This window comes from Ursus americanus, chromosome 6, assembly GCF_024610735.1.
Source record: "Ursus americanus isolate L20-20 chromosome 6, mUrsAme1.1.p, whole genome shotgun sequence".
In the NCBI taxonomy this organism is placed as follows: Eukaryota; Metazoa; Chordata; class Mammalia; order Carnivora; family Ursidae; genus Ursus; species Ursus americanus.
The window spans coordinates 33,354,165-33,373,844 of record NC_142132.1 but is presented as its reverse complement, the minus strand read 5'-3'; the positions used below and the strand labels follow the sequence as shown (position 1 = coordinate 33,373,844).

At 36.3% G+C, this 19,680-nt stretch overlaps 1 protein-coding gene across 5 annotated transcripts in view; it reads left to right on the top strand.

Annotated features, from left to right (window-relative positions):
- Window positions 1–19,680, top strand: part of EXOC6 (exocyst complex component 6) — a 225,975-nt gene that overhangs the window by 166,630 nt on the left and 39,665 nt on the right. For all 5 annotated transcript variants that reach the window (XM_045810010.2, XM_045810009.2, XM_087862902.1 and 2 more), the window contains exon 19: window positions 6,087–6,228. In XM_045810010.2, coding sequence (XP_045665966.2) covers window positions 6,087–6,228 — 142 coding nt within the window. The remainder of the gene's footprint in view (window positions 1–6,086; window positions 6,229–19,680) is intronic.

The window sequence follows — 19,680 nt, the reverse complement described above, 5'->3', positions numbered from 1 at the left end:
GACGTATTAGTAATTCTGGCAACTTCTTTGTAAATGTTAAATTGTAGTGGGATCGCAAACTCTAGTACATTTTAATGATTAAATAGCCCTGATACTCTGATCTGGATGCTTATGTAAAGAAATGAGAATATGACTCTGCTGTCACAGAGCTGTTGCTTTTACAACAGTTTCTGGGATGCTCCAGTGTTTTGCTCTTAATTCTGTGGCTTAGCCATAGTATTCAGTCACCACGGGGAAAATTAGAGCTCATCTTTAATTTCCCCTGCTTTTCTTATAATTGCCAAGTGAGAAAATTTATATAGCCTTAATATTTTATTGCTTCCCTACTTAAACATATGCCTAACTGCCCAATTTGCTATTATCGAGTAGATTTAAGAATCAGGAATAATCCCTGTTGGCTCCCACACAGCATAAACTAACTTCCTCTTCTTGCCAGTCTGGGCGAAAGTGCAGGCAGCTTTCACCATTTTATCTTGATTTCTGATACTATCAATTGCTTGGAAGCAGAGGCATTTCTTTAAAACCTTGACCTCTTCTAGGCTTTTATTACTCTGCTTGTCTTTCCTTTTTTTCCCCACCTATTAAAGGTGGAATGAGTTGGAAGATAGCATGGAACTGCCATGACATCAACAGTGATATCTGCAGAAAGCTGAAAGTCTGGATATTACATATCATCTAAGGCCATGTTCAAAAGTTTTTTTTGTTTTTTTTTTTTTTTTAATAAAAAGGTGGCCAAAATTTGATCAGCCCAGTGGTTGGGATAAGGAAGTTTTGAGTGAAAGAGAAGTTGCCGTATATTACAGCTGTCCTAACGTTTTCCCAGTTTGGGGAAATTTTTTCCCCAACTTTAAGATAATTGTGTTCTATTTAATCTTTGTGTGTGTGTGTGTGTGTGTCTGTGTGTGTCCCCAAGAGCGTGCATTTATGTTACTGTCTCATATCCTTCTGATTTGGAATTGTTAGGAGGAGAAAAGCAGGAGGAGAATGGGAATTCGTACTGCATTACGGGGACTATGGTTAACGGATGTGGTAACCACCTCTTTTGGGGCTAAAGCTACTTTAGGTGGGGACAGAAAGAGTATGCAAGGAATATAGAAGTGTAAAAGGGGTATTTTGGAGAATGTTAGAGGTGTTTAGAGTTGAGTATATTTTGGTAGACCTATGAATGTTTTTGGCATGATCTCAAAAGTCTGTCTTCAAGATAGGGTTAAAGTTATTATTAAAACTCACTGAAGGAATTCATCTTGATATTTAACCCTTTATAACTCATCCATTCCGTATTATTGGGAATCTGAGGCATTTCAGTGTTATATATGTCAGTGCTGCAGCGCTCAGCCAGAAGCCTATGTTACTATATAGAATCTTTGTGCCTTTGTGAAGTCATCTTGGGGAAATTTTCATGTTTTATATTAATGCTTTAGATAGTTTTTTCCTGATTTATTTAATAGCATTCTGTACATAAGAGCAAGATGTAGTTCTATATAATAAAACTTTAGATTAGTGGTTTTTATATAAAACAGAGGGAAGAATAATAAATTTCTTAAGTTAAAATATCTACTTTTCAACTAGGCATCTTTTTTCATATTTCAATTAGGAATTTCTTTCTTTCTTTCTTTCTTTTTTTTAATTATATTATGTTAGTCACCATACAGTACATCCCCGGTTTCCGATGTAAAGTTTGATGATTCATTAGTTGCGTATAAGGAATTTATTTCTAATTCTAGTGTTTACTTCACATTTGATGAAAGACCTCACTCTTTCAGTCTGTTTGTCTTAAAAAAGGCTGTATACATTGTGGGCCTTTAGGAGACTGACCAATTCATCAATGCTTCCCTTTTTCTTTTCCCTTTCCTCTGAAAAGACTATTTCACAGTCCCAAGTGAAATTTATGCAGCAAACTGAGAGGCAGTGAGTTTGAATAATATGGCAATATTTTATTTAATTTAAATAACTTAAAAAATTAATAACTTAAATAATTGTAAAATGCTGTACAGAATCAGAATTAATACGTTTTCTTGCCAGTGTTAGATTTAATATTCAAATTGACCATGATTTTATTTCAATTTTCCAGATTTTTCTGACAAGAGTTACATAACCTTTTAAAACAAAATCTGTTATCAATTTAAAGAATAATAAATGCAATGCACAATATTTCTGAGTCTATATATTTCTTTTTACTTAAATAAAAAAGTCATTTATTGTGCAAAGTTGACCTTTTGTGGGAATATAAATAAAGTAAAATGGATTCTCCTGGGATCATTAAGGAAGGGAGACCAATACAGAAAGAATGGTTGTGATTTCAAGAGCACATTTTTATGTTAAATGTAGTTGAGAGAGAATGAAAGCAGACTGAAAAATGCTTTCAAATAATTACTGTTGAAATCAGACCTTTCTTTTTATATTAGATCTTTGAAATAAGAGAATGGTGAGACAGAAATGAAAACTTCAAATGAAAATTTAAATGTGTCAAATTAGTTTTTAAGTATTCTACATTTCTCCTATTATTATATTAGAGTAGATCTATCAAAACATTACTTTGAAACCAAAACAGTTTTGAGCCATAATCTAATAAAATCTGCTGTATTTTTGTTACCATGTCATTTTGTGGTGTTTCAAAGGAAATGGAATATCTTTAGTCTAATCTATAATAGTAAATTATTTTAGAAATTTGGCTTGACATACAAACAGATGTGTTTTCTTGATTCCTTTTAAACTAAGGGTTGGTGGTTTGTGGTTTATTGTTCCTGTGATTGGCATTAAAAGCCTTATTTCACAGCTTGCAGTGAGGGACTATTGGGTAAAGAGTGGCTGTGTTCCACAAACTAAATTCAAAAAGTGTCAATCAAGGTCTCACATAGGTTGCTTAGAGAATGAGTTTTCTTACTGATTTCACCAAATGTCGCCTCATGCTGTCTTTGATTGGCACAGCCTGGCAGGGAGGATGGATGAATCTGTCACCGACTGGTTAATTGTGTTGCTGGTCTCAGTCTGACATCAGGTCTTTGACTCTTAAGTGGCTCAATACAAAACAAATTAGCAGATTGTAGTCATATTTCTCATTCTATATGCTTTGACTTTGTTGAATGCAGTCCATAAATCATATTGACTGACACACAAGTAAATGATGAAAGCTGCTTTTGAGACATGGATCTAGAAAGCAGCACTGTGAAGGTGCCATGGAAGGATGCATATGGTTGACCCTTTGGGAATTTCCTAGGAGCCAAATGTCTCCTTACCACAATTGTTCTTAGAAGAAAAGCTTTTGGGTAATGCAAAAAGGATCTAATATGTCAGCAGATTCTCTTTTACAAGTTCCTTTGAAATCTAAGAAGTTTGTCTAAGGGTTTTCTCTCTTTGCAAGTTGTTTTTTAGCAAAATGTTAGAGGAGGGCAAAAAAGTAGTTACCTTTAAAAGTTTGGCAGGTGTTTTTACTTATTTATTGAACTTTGTGTTAAAGAGAAAGAAAATGTTAATAATAGTTGCAATTTTTCAGATGAGGGCTGCAGAAATTTCTAGGTGTTTGAAATTTATTAATTATTTTGGTTTTGTTTGTTAAAAAACAAAATTTCTAATGAAAAAGTCTAGTTTTAAAGATAATTGCAAACATACTTAGATTAATTGTGTTCTAGAAAATGATAATATTAAGATTGTCCACAGTATTAGTAATAATGATGTTCAGAAAGGGGTCTTTTGGTTATACCAAAGTATACCAAGGGTCATAGGCATCAGAAATGAATTGCCCAAGGTATTTTTTGGGTGTGCAAATATTTGGAATGTTAAACATTTTCTCTCTAAGTAATAGATGGACTTAAGGATATTTGTGCACATTTTATAGTTAGGAAGTAAGCATGTTAAAAACTATATTATCTTATAGAATATAACTTTTTAAATATTTAAAGAATCCAAACCTTTGATACTAACTTTAGTTTTGGGCTATAGAAAGAATTTATTTCATTTGAAGATTTATAAAATATTTTATAAGTATTTTAATCTTATATCTTTGAGAACAATAAGCCTGTACTTAATATGCATAATCAGAAGAAATTTGGTATTAGGGTTTTATTATTACATATGTTGTTTAAACAAAAAGCTAAATTCACGTGTGTGTGTTCATTACCTATTTCTACCAAGTTTATGGAATAGCCTGTATTTCTGTACTCTTACCATCATTTTTGACTCCAGTACTACTGTTATGTAGTCATTTGTAACATCTGAACCCATGTTGAATTTTAAAGGTCACCTTAAAATTATACCACTTACATTGTGCAGTGTGTTTACTTACAAAATGAATATAAAAGTAATTTTAGGGGGCAATTTATTAATCTCTTTTGCAGTTAGTATATTATAGGGGCAACGTAAGTAGGACATGGAGCTGACTGGATGGAGAAGTACATGAAACTAAAATGCAGTAGTTGTTCCATTAGGTCAAAATCACATTTCCATTAAGTATTCTCAAGCCTATTACATTGTAATTAAATTACATGCCATTGATTTCTCCCTTTTCTACATTTTTGTCCCCCTCCCATTCATATTGATATTATGGTGCTTGTGGAATGGAGCTGCATGTCTCCCAGACTAATTCCTCTTGGGTTTGAGAGATCTTGAAGCATGCTGGGTTTTGCATTGTTTGTTACATTCTTTTTTGGCAGTTCATCAGTATCTGTCAAATATATTGTTTGCACTGGCTTTTATCTCTAAAGTTTTTGATTAAGAAATTGAGATTCTATTTCAGATACGGTTTTTCCCTGCATAGTGTCTAAATACTAAAGACTTATTCATAAAAGCTGCTTAGTTTCTAGTCTGGTTTTAAATGTGTAGTTTAATGAACAAATGTTCTAATCATCTTAAAAATATATTTATGTTCTTTTCTAACAGATCAACTCTGTAAACATTCCTGTACCAATTTAGTGAAACATTTATGTTTAGGAGATTTCTTTTCATGATTTTGTAGCTTTATTGGCCTTTGTGAAAGTAGTAAAAAACATAATTATCTGATAGCAATGAGTAAATATTTATTAATGCAAATGAGGCAAACCATGACACATTTTCCAAGTCATTATTTCTGACCATTTTCATAGATCTTTGAATCTATCACAGGAGTCAATCCATCACCAAATCACATGATCGTGGTTGAAGAGAGCAATACTAGGAGCAGTATTACACTGGAAAACTATACATGAAAGAGTCTTCATAATATTTTAAACTTTTAATTGGGATACAAAATCTGTTTAAAGAAACAATTTATACTAAAAGTGACACTGTAATGGGATTCAGCTTTGTAATCTAGAGGTTAAACATTAAAACTTACTGATTTTTATCATTTTTAAGAAAATATAGCCTTAAGGCTATCACTGAAAATTTATGTAGTTTTTAGGAGCTTATTATAGTAGAAAATATTTTACAATAATATATGTAGTGAAAGAACACCACAAGTATTCGTAATTTATTTAACCACGTATTTCTAAATTTAAAAACTAATATAGATCTGTAGATGATTTTGAAATCATATTGGTAGGTAAGCCCCCCAGCTAATTGAAGCTATGTTACAAACTGATGTTCTGATTAGAAGGACTTATGACTCAAAGTATATTTTTAATTTTAAGTACAGTTTAAGTAAAAATAAATTATAGTGTTTATTAACTTCCTTTATTCTGGCTTGGCTAATTATATAAAGCAGAACTTAAAGAGCATTACATGAATAAAATGTTCTGTCAGTATAATTATTTTATGTCATAAATGCCATATTTTAATGTGCATTTTTAAAAATACTTGAGACATTTCAAGAGATCTAACATAATAAATCATGGGTTTTTTACTTGTCTTTTAATTATCCTGGGTTCATTTAGAATGTTAATGACATTTATGTCCTGAGAAGGACAAGTAAACAAGAATATTAATTTTAATTCTTATGCTAGAAGGCATAGCTGCTTAGAATACAGAAATAGAAAGGCCAGTAATCACTGTTGTACCCCAAAATGGCAACAACAAGAATGTCAGGTATATAATTTTTCTGATAACTTATGGTGTACTTCTGTGTTTGCTTATTTGTTTATTTATATTTTGGTTTTAATATTTGTTTTAAACAGGGGAAAGTTGCCCAGACTGCTTGCATGTCAGCCTGCCAGCACCTGTCAACATCCTTAATGCAGATGCTATTGGACAGTGAGTTAAAACAGATAAGCATGGGAGCCGTTCAGCAATTTAACTTAGATGTCATACAGTGTGAATGTAAGTACCTTATTGGTTAAATCTCATGTATTTCTAGGAATCGATATTTAAATTATATGGAAAAAATGGTATATAAAAGAGTGGTTCAGGAAGAGAGGGAAAAGGCCTGAATCGGAAATTTTCAGCAGCCTTTGAAGCAACTTCTTTCCATGAAGATAAAAATATCTCAGCTTCAATTTAGGGGCCTTAGAGCTCTAGAAGCACTGAAGTGGCAATACAGACTGGGATAATTGAAAAGATGATTCATTTTTCTTCTTATTCCTTTTTCTGGTCATTCTTGCCAGGACACTCTTAACATTGGTCATCAGTGAATGAAATCATTCTAAGTTTGTCATTCTTTCTGGATAGGTAGCTTTTTAGGTATTTGCCGCAGGGATAATCTTAGGGCCCTGCATTCCAAATGAAGCTTCTTTTATATTCTGAATTTTTGGTTCTCATTCCCCCCAGATTTCTTAAGCCTTTACCTTTGCTATTGTTTTTCACTGTTTTCTTTAGGTAAGATGCGAGCAGATTCTGTAATCTCATGTTGACATTAGCCAGTCTGCTTCAAAACTGGATATGCTATTTGTTTATTAGCTTTGTAATATATACTTCTGGATGTGGGTTTTATCACCCTTAAATTATAACTCTTTAAATATAGAACGTAAATATACGGAGCAGTCTTCAAACATTGCTTTCAAGTGAATGGTATTCCAATTAAATGATGAAAATCCCTGGTTGACAATTCAGTCAGGTGCCACTGTTGATAAATTGAAAATCAGTGGGGCACAAGAAGGATTATAAAATGTCTTTCTGAGGCAAATTTTGCAATAATATATTTTGCAACTGAAGCAAGACTGATTTTTTTCAACAAATATCAAATATTTGTCTGCCCACTGTGTATAAGGCATTCTGCTAGGAAAAACAATTAATATTAAAGAGAATAATTATGTAAGCTGTTTGGTCAAGATCAGTTGTTTACCGCACAAAAAAATAAGTCTGAAATTTTTTAAAACTTACCTATTTCCTTCAAAAAAAAAGAAATGCTTATTTACAAAGGAAAATGAAGTTTTTCCTTAGGGAAGAGGTAGATTTATTTTCTTTTCCTAGGAAGCATTTCTATTTTCTCTAGTTAGAAAACATTTATTTACACAACTAATGAATCATCGAGCCTTACATCGAAAACCGGGGATGTACTGTATGGTGACTAACATAATATAATAAAAAATCATTATTAAAAAAAAAAAAACATTTATTCACTAGTTTGGTAAGAAAATAAAAGAAAAAAGAAAACCTTTATTATGTATCTGTCTCAGAATAAAACGGTATTTGTTTTGTATCTTAAATATTTATCAAAAAATACTTTTTTTTTTACAAGTTTCTAAGCTCAAAATAATTGTTATTCCATTCTACAAATAGTTTGAAACTGATTTTTTTGAAAGTTCTGTAAAGGTTGTCTTATTAAGATCATTCCAGTATGACATTACATATGTAAACATCTTACATAAATATTGCTTGAGGTATTTTGTATTATTACATCTTTAATGTGTATGCAAAATAATCAGGTGGTTGAACCCTCTATTGGCATTTGGGTGTGTCTTCTCAGGTTTTTTGTTCAAAAATGGAAGTTACTGTTTGGCTAGGCAACTTTAGGTACCTAGATCTTCTGTCTGTTCTCTTCCCCCCTCCATGAAAGGCTAGCCTAGCTGTACTTACAGAAAGTCACATAAACCCCAAAATCTTTGTCTCTCTGTGTACCATTTTTCCATAAGATAGTTTGTACCTTTAGTTGACTTGTTTGGGTGGAATTACTGAAGGCTCCTTTTAAAATGCTGATGTTTTCTTAAAGCACTATTCTCTTGGAAGAGACCAAGAAAGGGTCCTAAGTATGAGCCCAAACTCAGAAATCTAGGTTTAAGTTCAAGAAGGGTAAACCCCAGTCTAATGGGGGGCCGAGGTTCAAGTACTATAGATATGGAAAGGGGGAGAGACCAGGACTCAAAGACAAACCACAGAAGATAATTCAGCTTCCTTTAAGATTATGCCTATGGTTGGCTCTGCTCCTTAATACTTATCATGTATTACTTAATCATTACTTACTTAATATAGCATCATGCATTTAGTACTTACTGAACAAATACAAACCAACATTACATTTCCCATGTTTATCCCACCCCCTTTCTGGTGCAAAAGAACTCTCTGCCCCCAGTCAGGAATTTAGTGACCGATTCATAAATCACTTAAAAATGAAACTTAGCTTTTTCTCTAATGAATATGTTAAGAGAATTAAGTTTTCATCTTATTTTAAGTTGTATTTTTGTTTTTTAAATCTGGAAGAAAGCAGGTTTTTTTTCTTTTTTTTTTAATTTAAGATTTTATTTTTAAATAATCCCTACACCCAGTGTGGGTCCCTAACCCACAACTTGGAGATCAAGAGTCATATGCTGTAGCAACTGAGCCAGCCAGGTGCCCCAAAAAGCAGTTTTTAAAAAATACGAACTTTATTTTCAGTATTAATGCAGTGTGTATGCTTTATACATATAGGGGCAGGGAAGGGAGAAGAGAAATTTGGCTAGGTAGGAGGAAGGCTAAAATGCATCATAAATTTGTGAAGAGAAGGGATCTGGATACTGTAGGAGTCAATTGGGATATGGAGAAGATAGGTAATTCAGATGTAGAACCATAAAAGCTAAAAGATCATTGAGTTTCACCACTTACCTGGTAATAAACACACACATACTCCTCTATCTTGAAATCCTTTCTAAATAACCCTGCCAAGTAGTTGTCTAGCTAGTCCTTGAACATCCAGTTTGGAGGACTAAGTACTCTGCACAAACTGTGTTTCCATATAATGTATCACTCTATCAATTTCTTCCAGTGAGGTGAAATCACTTTCTCTAAACTTAATGGAACTAGTTCTGCCTTGGCTACAGTTACCACTGCCTTTGTGCAAATTAGAAATGGTATCCCTGCTAAAAGGAAAAAGTCCTCCAGAGTTTTCTGTTTTATATGAATTAGAAAAAGTTTACCTTTTTTCCAGCCTGACTCAACCCCCTCCAGGGCACATGGCTTATCAAATGAAATGTGGTCTAGATGTCAGTGCTTCCCTTGCTCCCCTTTCCTCTCCTCAGCTGGACACCCAGATATAATAAGCAGTCTGATGCCGTCTGTATGTGGCAGTTCTGCTTAGGGTCATACAGAGAAAATACAGATCCTCACACAAGCTAATTATATGAAAACTGCTCTTACATACTTTCACATCTTCTGAAGGCCAGACATCAACAATTCCTCTTACTGTTCTCATGTGATATGATTTTAGATCCAAAGCTCTTCTTTGAATAAACTGGTTTGACTACCTTCTGTTTAATGTCTGATACCCAAAGTTGACTACAGAGATGGCCAGGTGTGGGGGGAATCAGTGTAATCTGCAGTTGGACTATCAAATATATTATTCCATAGTCTGTACTCTAATACTAAAGCCCAAACTATTATTACCTTTTTTGGTTGCCAGAGTATACTCTCGAATCATTGAAGCTGTAGTCTTCTAAAACTTGTGTATATCTCTTTCTCTATCTGTGTGTGTGTGTGTGTGTGTGTGTGTGTGTGTGTGTGTGTGATTGTTAAGCTCTGTTTTTCTTATCCTATACTTATGTGGTTGGTTTTTGTTTTGGGATTTTAAAGTTACCCCTATTGGGGCACCTGGGTGGCACAGCGGTTAAGCGCCTGCCTTCGGCTCAGGGCGTGATCCTGGCGTTATGGGATCGAGCCCCACATCAGGCTCCTCTGCTGGGAGCCTGCTCTTCCTCTCCCACTCCCCCTGCTTGTGTTCCCTCTCTCGCTGGCTGTCTCTATCTCTGTCAAATAAATAAATAAAATCTTTAAAAAAAAATAAAAAATAAAAAAATAAAGTTACCCCTATTAAATTTTAAGATTTGTTTCACAACTAACCTATTGAGGTCTTTTTATATCAAAATTTAATATCATCTGCAGATTTGTAATCATGCTTTTTATATAACAAGGTTACTAGCAAAATGTTGAACAAAACCTTAAATCTATATCATGAGATACAGTACATCAGTGGTTCTAAAACCTAATCCCCAGATGAGGACCTGGGAACTTGTTAGAAATGTGAATTCTTGGGTCCCACCTGCCGAATTGGGAACTCTGGGTACCAGACCCCCTAGGTGATTTTGATGCACAGTAAAGTTTGAATACCACATTATATGGGCCTTCCCTTCATATTGACTTAGATCCATTATTCAGAATTGTATGGGTATCTTAAGAGTTTTTTTCAACCAGTTACTAATTCCCTAATTGAGTCTAACTCATGGTTTTTTTCAAAGTAATGAGCAAATTTGTCAGATGCTTTGCTGGCATAGAGGGGTAATAATGACCATTGGATTTTTCTTATCAATCAGTCTATCCTTTAAAGGAAGAAAATGATACTACTCTGATTCTTCATAAAGGCATATTGGCTCATAATAATTACTTTCTCTTCAAGAGACTCAGAAATCATTACTTAAAAGACTGTGACTGGTTCTTGAGATTAACATAAAATCTTATAGTCTGTGTTGTACTAGCAAGAGATGCAGAGTCCAAGGAAGTCAGGGAGCAGGGATTAGAGACCATGAACCATCAGAGATCCTGAGCTAGTTAAGAAGGGCTTAAGTCAAAGAATTTAAGCAATTGGAAGTGAGCATGAAATATAAGCAACAAGAATGGCCTTTATATGGGGCACCTGGGTGGCTCAGTCAGTTAAGCTTCTGCCTTCGGCTCAGGTCATGATCTCCCGGTCCTGGGATTTAGCTGTGGGGCTCCCTGCTCAGTGGGGAGTCTGCCTGTCCCTCTCTCTCAACCCTTCCCCTGTTTGTGTTCCCCATCCCTTCTCTGTCTCTCTCAAATAAAATCTTAAAAAAAAGAATGGCCTTTATCTTAAGTTAGATTTTCCTTTAATTGGGTTTGATCAGAAAGCAGAATGTTAATTTTTTCCATCATCATTACTTTGTGAAAACATTATACATATATTTCCTAGGCCTTGGAGTGTCAGTCTACAGGTAGAAACAAAAAGGACATCTCACTGAAGTTGGGAAGATGGGAAGATGGAAATAATTTCGTTTTTGTCATCGTTCAACCATGTGCTTTTAGTTTTTGTTTGTTCTGTTGTTCTGGTGGGGAAAGAATTAGCACTGATCCATCTGTGTGCTTACTTGTCTTCTTAAATAATTTTTGCTGATATTCCTTGTGACACACATACTTGTGAGTTAAATTGGCTTGAGTTAAAATTTCAGTCTGCAACTGACTTTTTTTCCCATATAAAGCCAACTGATTCATAGGAAGATTCGTTTATTTAAATGTTTAATAAGAACCTATTACCTGGTATATACTGAAAAATCCAGGATGAATCAAGCTTCAAAGATCTCATAATCTGGTTGGGAAGAGGCAGACATGTAAATAACTATAATAGAACATAACAGTTCTTTTTTTAATAACAATTCTTTATATAAGTATGTATTACTTGTAGTAGAGAGGGAGCAATTCTTCATTCCGTGGGGTTGAGGAGATTGACTATTACAGAGGTGAAATTTGAGCTGAGTCTTAAGGGATGAGTAAGATTTCATCAAAAGCAGGGAAAGGGGTGTGCCTGGGTGGCTCAGTTGTTAAGCGTCTGCCTTTGGCTCAGGTCATGATCCCAGGGTCCTGGGATCATGCCCCGCATCGGGCTCCCTGCTCAGCGGGAAGCCTGCTTCTCCCTCTCCCATTCCCCCTGCTTGTGTTCCCTCTCTCGCTGTGTCTCTCTCTGTCAAATAAATAAAATCTTTAAAAAAAAAAAAAAGGGAAGGGCATTCTGAGCAGAGGGAATGGCATAGACAAAAGCACTATGGTGAGAGAATGCTAAGGACTCTTCAAACAGTCTTGTGTAGCTAGACTACAAGATGCATGATGAAAGCATTGCAAGATACATCTGGAAAAAGTTAGACTCCTGAATGCTTGGACTTTATTTAATAAGCAATAGAGAGGCACTGAAACTTTTTAATCAGGACTATGATATGATAAAATCTGTCATAGAAAGTTAGCTCTGTGTCATGTGGAAATTGAACTGAAATGAGATACTGCAAGTAGGCAGACCTGGTAAGAAACTATAGAACTTTTTTTGTGAAGGATAAAAAGAGCTTGACTTTGGGCAGTGGTAATGAAGAGAAGAGGATGGATTGCAGACATTTTGGAAGAGAAAATACACAAAATTATTAAGTAAAGATACAGTTGGGTATATTAAGATGGTTAGAATCATCCAGTGAAAGAGAGCTAGAGAATGCATCTCATGATTTGGGGATTAGGGGCAGGTGTGAAAAGGAAGAGAAGAGGGAGAAGGAGAGAGAGGAAAGGGAAGGGGAGCAGAGAGAGAAGAGAAGAGATTTAACATCCAGGATAGATAGTTAAATTCAACATAGAATTTGTAATTGTAGGCACCTTGCAGAATGCTATGTTCAATAAGAACTAGAATGATCAGTAGGGGAAGAAAGGGATAAAGAAAGGGGGGGTAATCAGAAGGGGGAATGAAACATGAGAGACTATGGACTATGAGAAACAAACTGAGGGCTACAGAGGGGAGGGGGGTGGGGGAATGGGATAGACCGGTGATGGGTAGTAAGGAGGGCACATATTGCATGGTGCACTGGGTGTTATACACAACTAATGAATCATCGAGCTTTACATCGAAAACCGGGGATGTACTATATGGTGACTAACATAATATAATAAAAAATCATTATTAATAAAAATAAAAAAAAAAATAAAAAAACAAAAAAAAAAAACAAAAAAAAAAACAAAAAAAAAAAGAATGCTATGTTCAGAGCATACTTGTTGAAAAATGAGCAAAGTAACTAATCAGGAAGTCTCTATAATTTACATTTGTCTCTTTTATTAGAGTTCTGCCTTTGTTGTCAAAAAGTTAAGGCCAACCAATACACTATACTTCAACTCAAGATCATTTAAGATCTTGATACAGACATAACAGATCATTTATAAAAATTCTTCACATATTTGATGACTATGTTTAAATAACCGTTTAAATCTTACCTGCTCTGAGCTAAAGAGTTAAAGTTTCTTTAATATATTCTTAGGGGATTATTTTTAATACCCTTTTGATCATTTTTCTTTGGATCCTTTTTTTTTTTTTAAAGATTTTATTTATTTATGTGACAGAGAGACAGCCAGCAAGAGAGGGGAACACAGCAGGGGAGTGGGAGAGGAAGAAGCAGGCTCCCAGCGGAGGAGCCCGATATGGGACTCGATCCGGGAACGCCGGGATCACGCCCTGAGCCAAAGGCAGACGCTTAACGACTGCGCTACCCAGGCGCCCCGGATCCTTTTTTTTTAACCCATACTTGGTCAAACTTGATAAAATGTCTGAGTTCAGGAATGTAGAATCATATTAATTTATATAGAGCTTTTTTGTTAAAGATTTTATTTTATTTTTTAAGTAATCTCTACATCCAGCTCAAACTCAACTCCGGGATCAAGAGACACACACCCCACTGACTGAACCAGCCAAGTGCCATTTATGTAAACTTTTTAAAAAATTCTTTCAAATTAGTCTTAAGATGGTCTGAACATAAGTCAGGAAGTTGAGACCATGGTTCCAGTGCTGGCTCTGCCTGTGCTTTGGGCAAGTGGCTTTGAAACCATTCAACAATCGAGAGGCCTCAATTTTTCCTATAAAATATGGGATATGGAATTGATAATTTCCAAGATGCATCCTAGTTTAAGATTGGGAGGCAGTAAAATTTAAGGCAAACAAAAGTGGGGCTTTGGAGTCATACATTAATTAATTCCTTCTTATCCACTATGTGTTTGGTATTTAGCAATATAGTGGTAAACAAAACAGGAAAGGTTGTCACCGTCTTGGGGTTTAAGCCCAGGGGGAGACAATCATTAAATAATTGCACTATTAAATATGCCTATAAATTGTTAAATTCTACAAAAAGTATAGGGTACTGTGGGAAAGTATAAGAAGTAGACCTAATTTAAATAAAAAGTTGTATAGATTAAGAATACAAGGTAGGGTCTGTGCATGAATGAAGTGGATACTTTTTATTAACTTGCCTATGTAATCACAATGTTGCTATAGCTACCTGACTGGAGAAGTCAGGAAGGTATCCATTTGGAATTGCAAATGTAGCCTCCTCTAAAAGCTGCACGGAATCTTTTTTTTTTTTTTAAGATTTTATTTATTTATTCGACAGAGATAGAGACAGCCAGCGAGAGAGGGAACACAAGCAGGGGGAGTGGGAGAGGAAGAAGCAGGCTCCTAGCGGAGGAGCCTGATGTGGGGCTCGATCCCATAACGCCGGGATCACGCCCTGAGCCGAAGGCAGGCGCTTAACCGCTGTGCCACCCAGGCGCCCCTGCACGGAATCTTTTGTCCTATAATAGACTTTGTATAACTTCAAGAGAAATTGCTTCTTAGTTGGAAGAGCATTGGCCACTCTTGGTGTGAAGCAGATGTTCTAAATCTGTATGTGTGCTTTTGTTTTATGCTCACTAAACAACTGTTACGTATTGGACCCCCCAGTAGAGGTTCCTTATAAATGCAAATGCATAGAGGAAAAGATCAAAATGTCCTCTTAGGTTTTTATAAAGGTATCTCAGAAATCTTTTACATCACTATCAAAATACAGAATATTTCCAAAGCATCAGGCAATCGGAAAGAGTTGAAGTACCCAAAAATAGATCTAGAATGTCCTTTTCCATACATTCTGTATAAATATCTAAATGAGGTTATCCACTCCTTAGAGTTTAACATCTTAAATCTGAGGCGCCTGGGTGGCACAGCGGTTAAGCGTCTGCCTTCGGCTCAGGGCGTGATCCCAGCGTTATGGGATCAGCCCCCATATCGGGCTCCTCCGCTGTGAGCCTGCTTCTTCCTCTCCCACTCCCCCTGCTTGTGTTCCCTCTCTCGCTGGCTGTCTCTATCTCTGTCAAATAAATAAAATCTTTAAAAAAAAACAAACATCTTAAATCCACAGATACTAGGAAAAGTACTGGTCTCTGTTTCACTGGTGAATTATTGAGGAATACATGAATCTCTAGATATAAAGACCTTGGTCTTTTTCATTTTGGATAAAGGCTTAGCCCACTTTAAAAAAAAATAGATGAAGGCTTTTCATAGGTTGTGTGTGTGTGAGAGAGTGTGTGTGCACATGCACACAGGCACACAGATACGTGTTAATGGCTTTGACCTCAGGGCCTCTAATTTTAACCTTGAAAAAAGACCTATATCTCCAAATAAAAGGATTCAGGGGAAATCATGTGGATATATGCCATAGAACAATATTTCAGTGTCTCGTTTTAGAGTACACTGGATGCTATTATACTATTTGCATCTCTGAATTGGTCCTGGTTTTAATGGCACTTAAGATATCAGATTGAGACTACTTTGCCCATATATAATTCCAAGAGAGATGACTAGATACTACTTTAAATAAAAGTGAAGTGATGACTGTAGAGTGGCATTTGGTCCTAGAGGCTTACATCCCACTGCTGCCAAACACATGTAACAATAAATTTAAGAATCAAGAATGCCAAGACCCCCAACTCCCAGGCATGAGTTCTTCACCACCAGAAAAACCACTAGATGGTGCTCTTAGTCATTCCTTCTAATGACACATCTGGTCCACACTGGATACCTTCTTTGCCTAGCCAAAATTTGAGTTGTAACTAACTACTTTAAATCTTAAGATCTAGCAAGAAATAGAATTATAAGGAATCTCTTCAATGTGCAGACTACTGGTATTCATTTTCAGTCATTTATTTAGTTACAAAATTATTCCATTTTATATGCCCCTGCCTTGTCATCTACGAGCAATCTTGAGACTAGCCTAGCCTCCTCACCCCCTCTCTCAATCATTTGTCAATCTTTTGGTCCATTTGTTCTTATGACTCTTTCTTCCTCGTCCCCCCACCCCCACCCCTGACAGTTCTAAATATCCTTGTAGATGTTTTCCAAATAATGCACATTCTCTGCCTTACAGTAAAAATAACTGTCTGCCCAGGACAAGATTGTTCAAGGACTTATTCTCTCTGTATTTAATTTCAGGGAAAATTATATATTTTCACGCCAGGATAAATATTTACAGCCTGACAACTTTTTTTTTTTTTTTAAGATTTATTTATTTTAGAGAGACAGCGTGCCCGAAGGGGCAGAGGGAGAGAGAGTATCCTGAAGCAGACTCCCCACTGAGCAGGGACTCTGATGCGGGTCTGGATCCCAGGACCCTGAGATCATGACCTGAGCCAAAATCAAGTGTCAGATGCTCAAATCAACTGAGCCACCCAGCTGCTCCCTTACAGCCTGACTTCTTTTTTTTTTTTTTCAGATTTTTTTTTTTAAGATTTTATTTATTTATTCGACAGAGATAGAGACAGCCAGCGAGAGAGAGAGAGAGAGAGAGAGAGAGAGAGAGAGAACACAAGCAGGGGGAGTGGGAGAGGAAGAAGGAGGCTCATAGCGGAGGAGTCTGATGTGGGGCTCGATCCCATAACACCGGGATCACGCCCTGAGCCGAAGGCAGACGCTTAACCGCTGTGCCACCCAGGCGCCCCTTTTTTTAGATTTTATTTATTTATTTGACAGAGAGACAGCCAGCGAGAGAGGGAACACAGCAGGGGGAGTGGGAGAGGAAGAAGCAGGCTCCCAGCGAGGAGCCTGATGTGGGGCTCGATTCCAGGACCCTGGGATCATGCCCTGAGCCGAAGGCAGACGCTTAACTTCTGAGCCACCCAGGCGCCCCTACAGCCTGACTTCTTAGCAGTTTTTGTACCCCCATGCCAGACCCTGTACATCTATATGTAGATCCTGAAGATACAATTTTTTTGTTATATGTACAAAAAACTCATGTTTTTGCCTACAGATATTCTTTATTCTCTTATAACTTCAGAGATGGCCAATTTGGAAGACATTTTTTGTCATTATAATCAGTTTACTTAGCATGTATTATTTTTCATTTTCAGTTTCTTCTAAATTAATTCAGATTTGTCTCCTTCCTAGTTAGGCTGATATAGCAGAGTTTTACTCTGTTGTTATAAATGACCTTCCCAGTAAGATCAGACATCTCCCTTTCTAGTCTTTCTTTCAGGGTATTTTTAAACTTCAGCTCATTTATTGTTATTAAGCTCCATATTCTGGCAGAAAATAAGAGGAAATGAGTATAGCATGAAGTTATTTTGTTTTCAAAAAAGAAATGGTCAAATTGGACCGTTAAGAGAAAAAATCCCAAAGATTTAGACTAGCTTTATTTAAAACAAAAACAAAAGCAAAAAGCTTTAGGGGCCCCTGGCTGGCTCAGTCAGTGGAGCATGTATCTCTTGATCTTGGGGATATAGGGTCCAGCCCCACGGTGAGTGCGGAGATTACTTAAAATGTTTTTTTTAAAAAAAACTTTAGAAAGCCTAAGAAACAGTTTTTTGTTCCTGGAAACTGTTTTTAAATATCTTATTGGAAGAACAGGATCAATGTGTGTTTTTAAAAAATATCCTTCATGGGCGCCTGGGTGGCTGTCAGTTAAGGGTCTGCTTGTGGCTCGGGGCATGATCCCAGAGTTCCGGGATCAAGCCCTGCATCACGTTCCCTGCTCAGCGGAGAGCCTGCTTCTCCTTCTGCCTCTCACCCAGATCATGCTTGCTCACTTGCTCACTCTTTCTCAAATAAATAAATAAAATCTTTAAAAAATATATCCTTCATGGCATGGCTACATGACACACAGGTATCATAATAGGGAAGTAGGCATTGTTTAATAAAAATAATAAAAAGATGACTTTAAGGGGGGGTGCCTGGGTGACTCAGTCATTTAAGTGTCTGCCTTCAGCTCAGGTCATGATCTCAGGGTCCTGGGATTGAGTCCTGAGTCAGGCTCCTTGCTCAGAGGAGAGTCTGTTTTTCTCTCTCCCTCTGCCATCCCTTTATCGCTCATGCTCTCTCTCTGTCTCCAATAAATAAATAAAATCTTTAAAAAAAAAGATGACCGAAGGGCAAAGAACATAGAAACCCCCAAATATGACAAATCATATATAAAATAAGGATCTGGGTGAGCCAAGAGGGAATCTGAAGACAATACTTAAAAGCATCTCCAAAATTAGTATTCAATTCATTAAAGCTTCAAAGGTTGAAATCTATCTCCAGAATTATTGGGACCATTAGACAGTATTAATAGAAATGAATTATTTGTATTACTATTCATTCATTCAACACGTTTACTGAGTATTTCCTATACACCAGACATGAATTATATAAAGGTAAAAGAAATGATCTCTGCTTCTCACAAGCTTCTTGTTTAGTGGAAGAACTCTCAATTTAGGGGTTTTTTTTGTTTGTTTGTTTTAAGATTTTATATATTTATTTGACAGAGAGGCAGCGAGAGAGGGAACACAAACAGGGGGAGTGGGAGAGGGAGAAGCAGGCCTCCCGCTGAGGAGGGAGCCCAATGCGGGGCTCGATCCCAGAACACTGGGCTCATGACCTGAGCTGAAGGCAGACGCTTAATGACTGAGCCACCCAGGTGCCCCTCAATTTAGTTTTAATTGATGAAAACATTAGAGGTATTCTCAGCCATCCTCAAATATTTTGAAATAAATACAATATATACGCACAGAATGTTACATTTTTATAGTGCATTATTCGTATGTGACTATTAAATTCAAATTAAAAATTCAGTTCAGTGCAGATAGAGAACATTTCCATTATTGCATAAAGTTCTGTTGGACAGCTCTATTCATGATCTAATCAGCAAGCTACATTATGTATCGATTACCAGGACTGGACAGCATTCCTTTAGAATCTATTTGTTCATTTGTTCATTTCCTTCATTCATTTAAGAAACTTTTGTTGACTACTCATTATATGTCAGGCATGTGCTAAGTGATAAGGATATAGAAATGGAAATATATTCTCTACCCTCAGGGAGTTCATGGCCAGGTGGGAAGACCCAGACAGATAAACAATTACAGCAAAATGGGTGGTGTGGTTAGCCTGTGCACAGGAAATTGTAGTGAGAACACAGAGGAAGACTAACCCAGCCTGCAGGATAATGGAAGTCTTCCACTGAAGGTGGTGATTGAATGGAAGGATAGTAAGAGCTTTCTGATGGAAAAGAAGAGGAGAAAGGCTGCTCCAGGCAGAAGGATCACAAATACTGTGGAAAGAGACTGTTGTGTATGCAAGGAAGTGCAGGTAGTTTGATATGGAAAGAGTTTAAGGTACCCCTAGGGAAGCGGTAAGAGATGAGACTAGAGAGAGAGACAAAGGCCAGATTATAAAGGACCTTATTTGTCTTGCTTTATCATGAAGATGATGGGGAACCATCGAAAGATGTTAAACTGTGATGTGGCACAAACTACATTTACATCTTACATAAATCACACTAGGAGTAGTGGATGGAGAGGTGGTAGGGAAACCAGGTAAAAGTGTGTGTTAGCAGG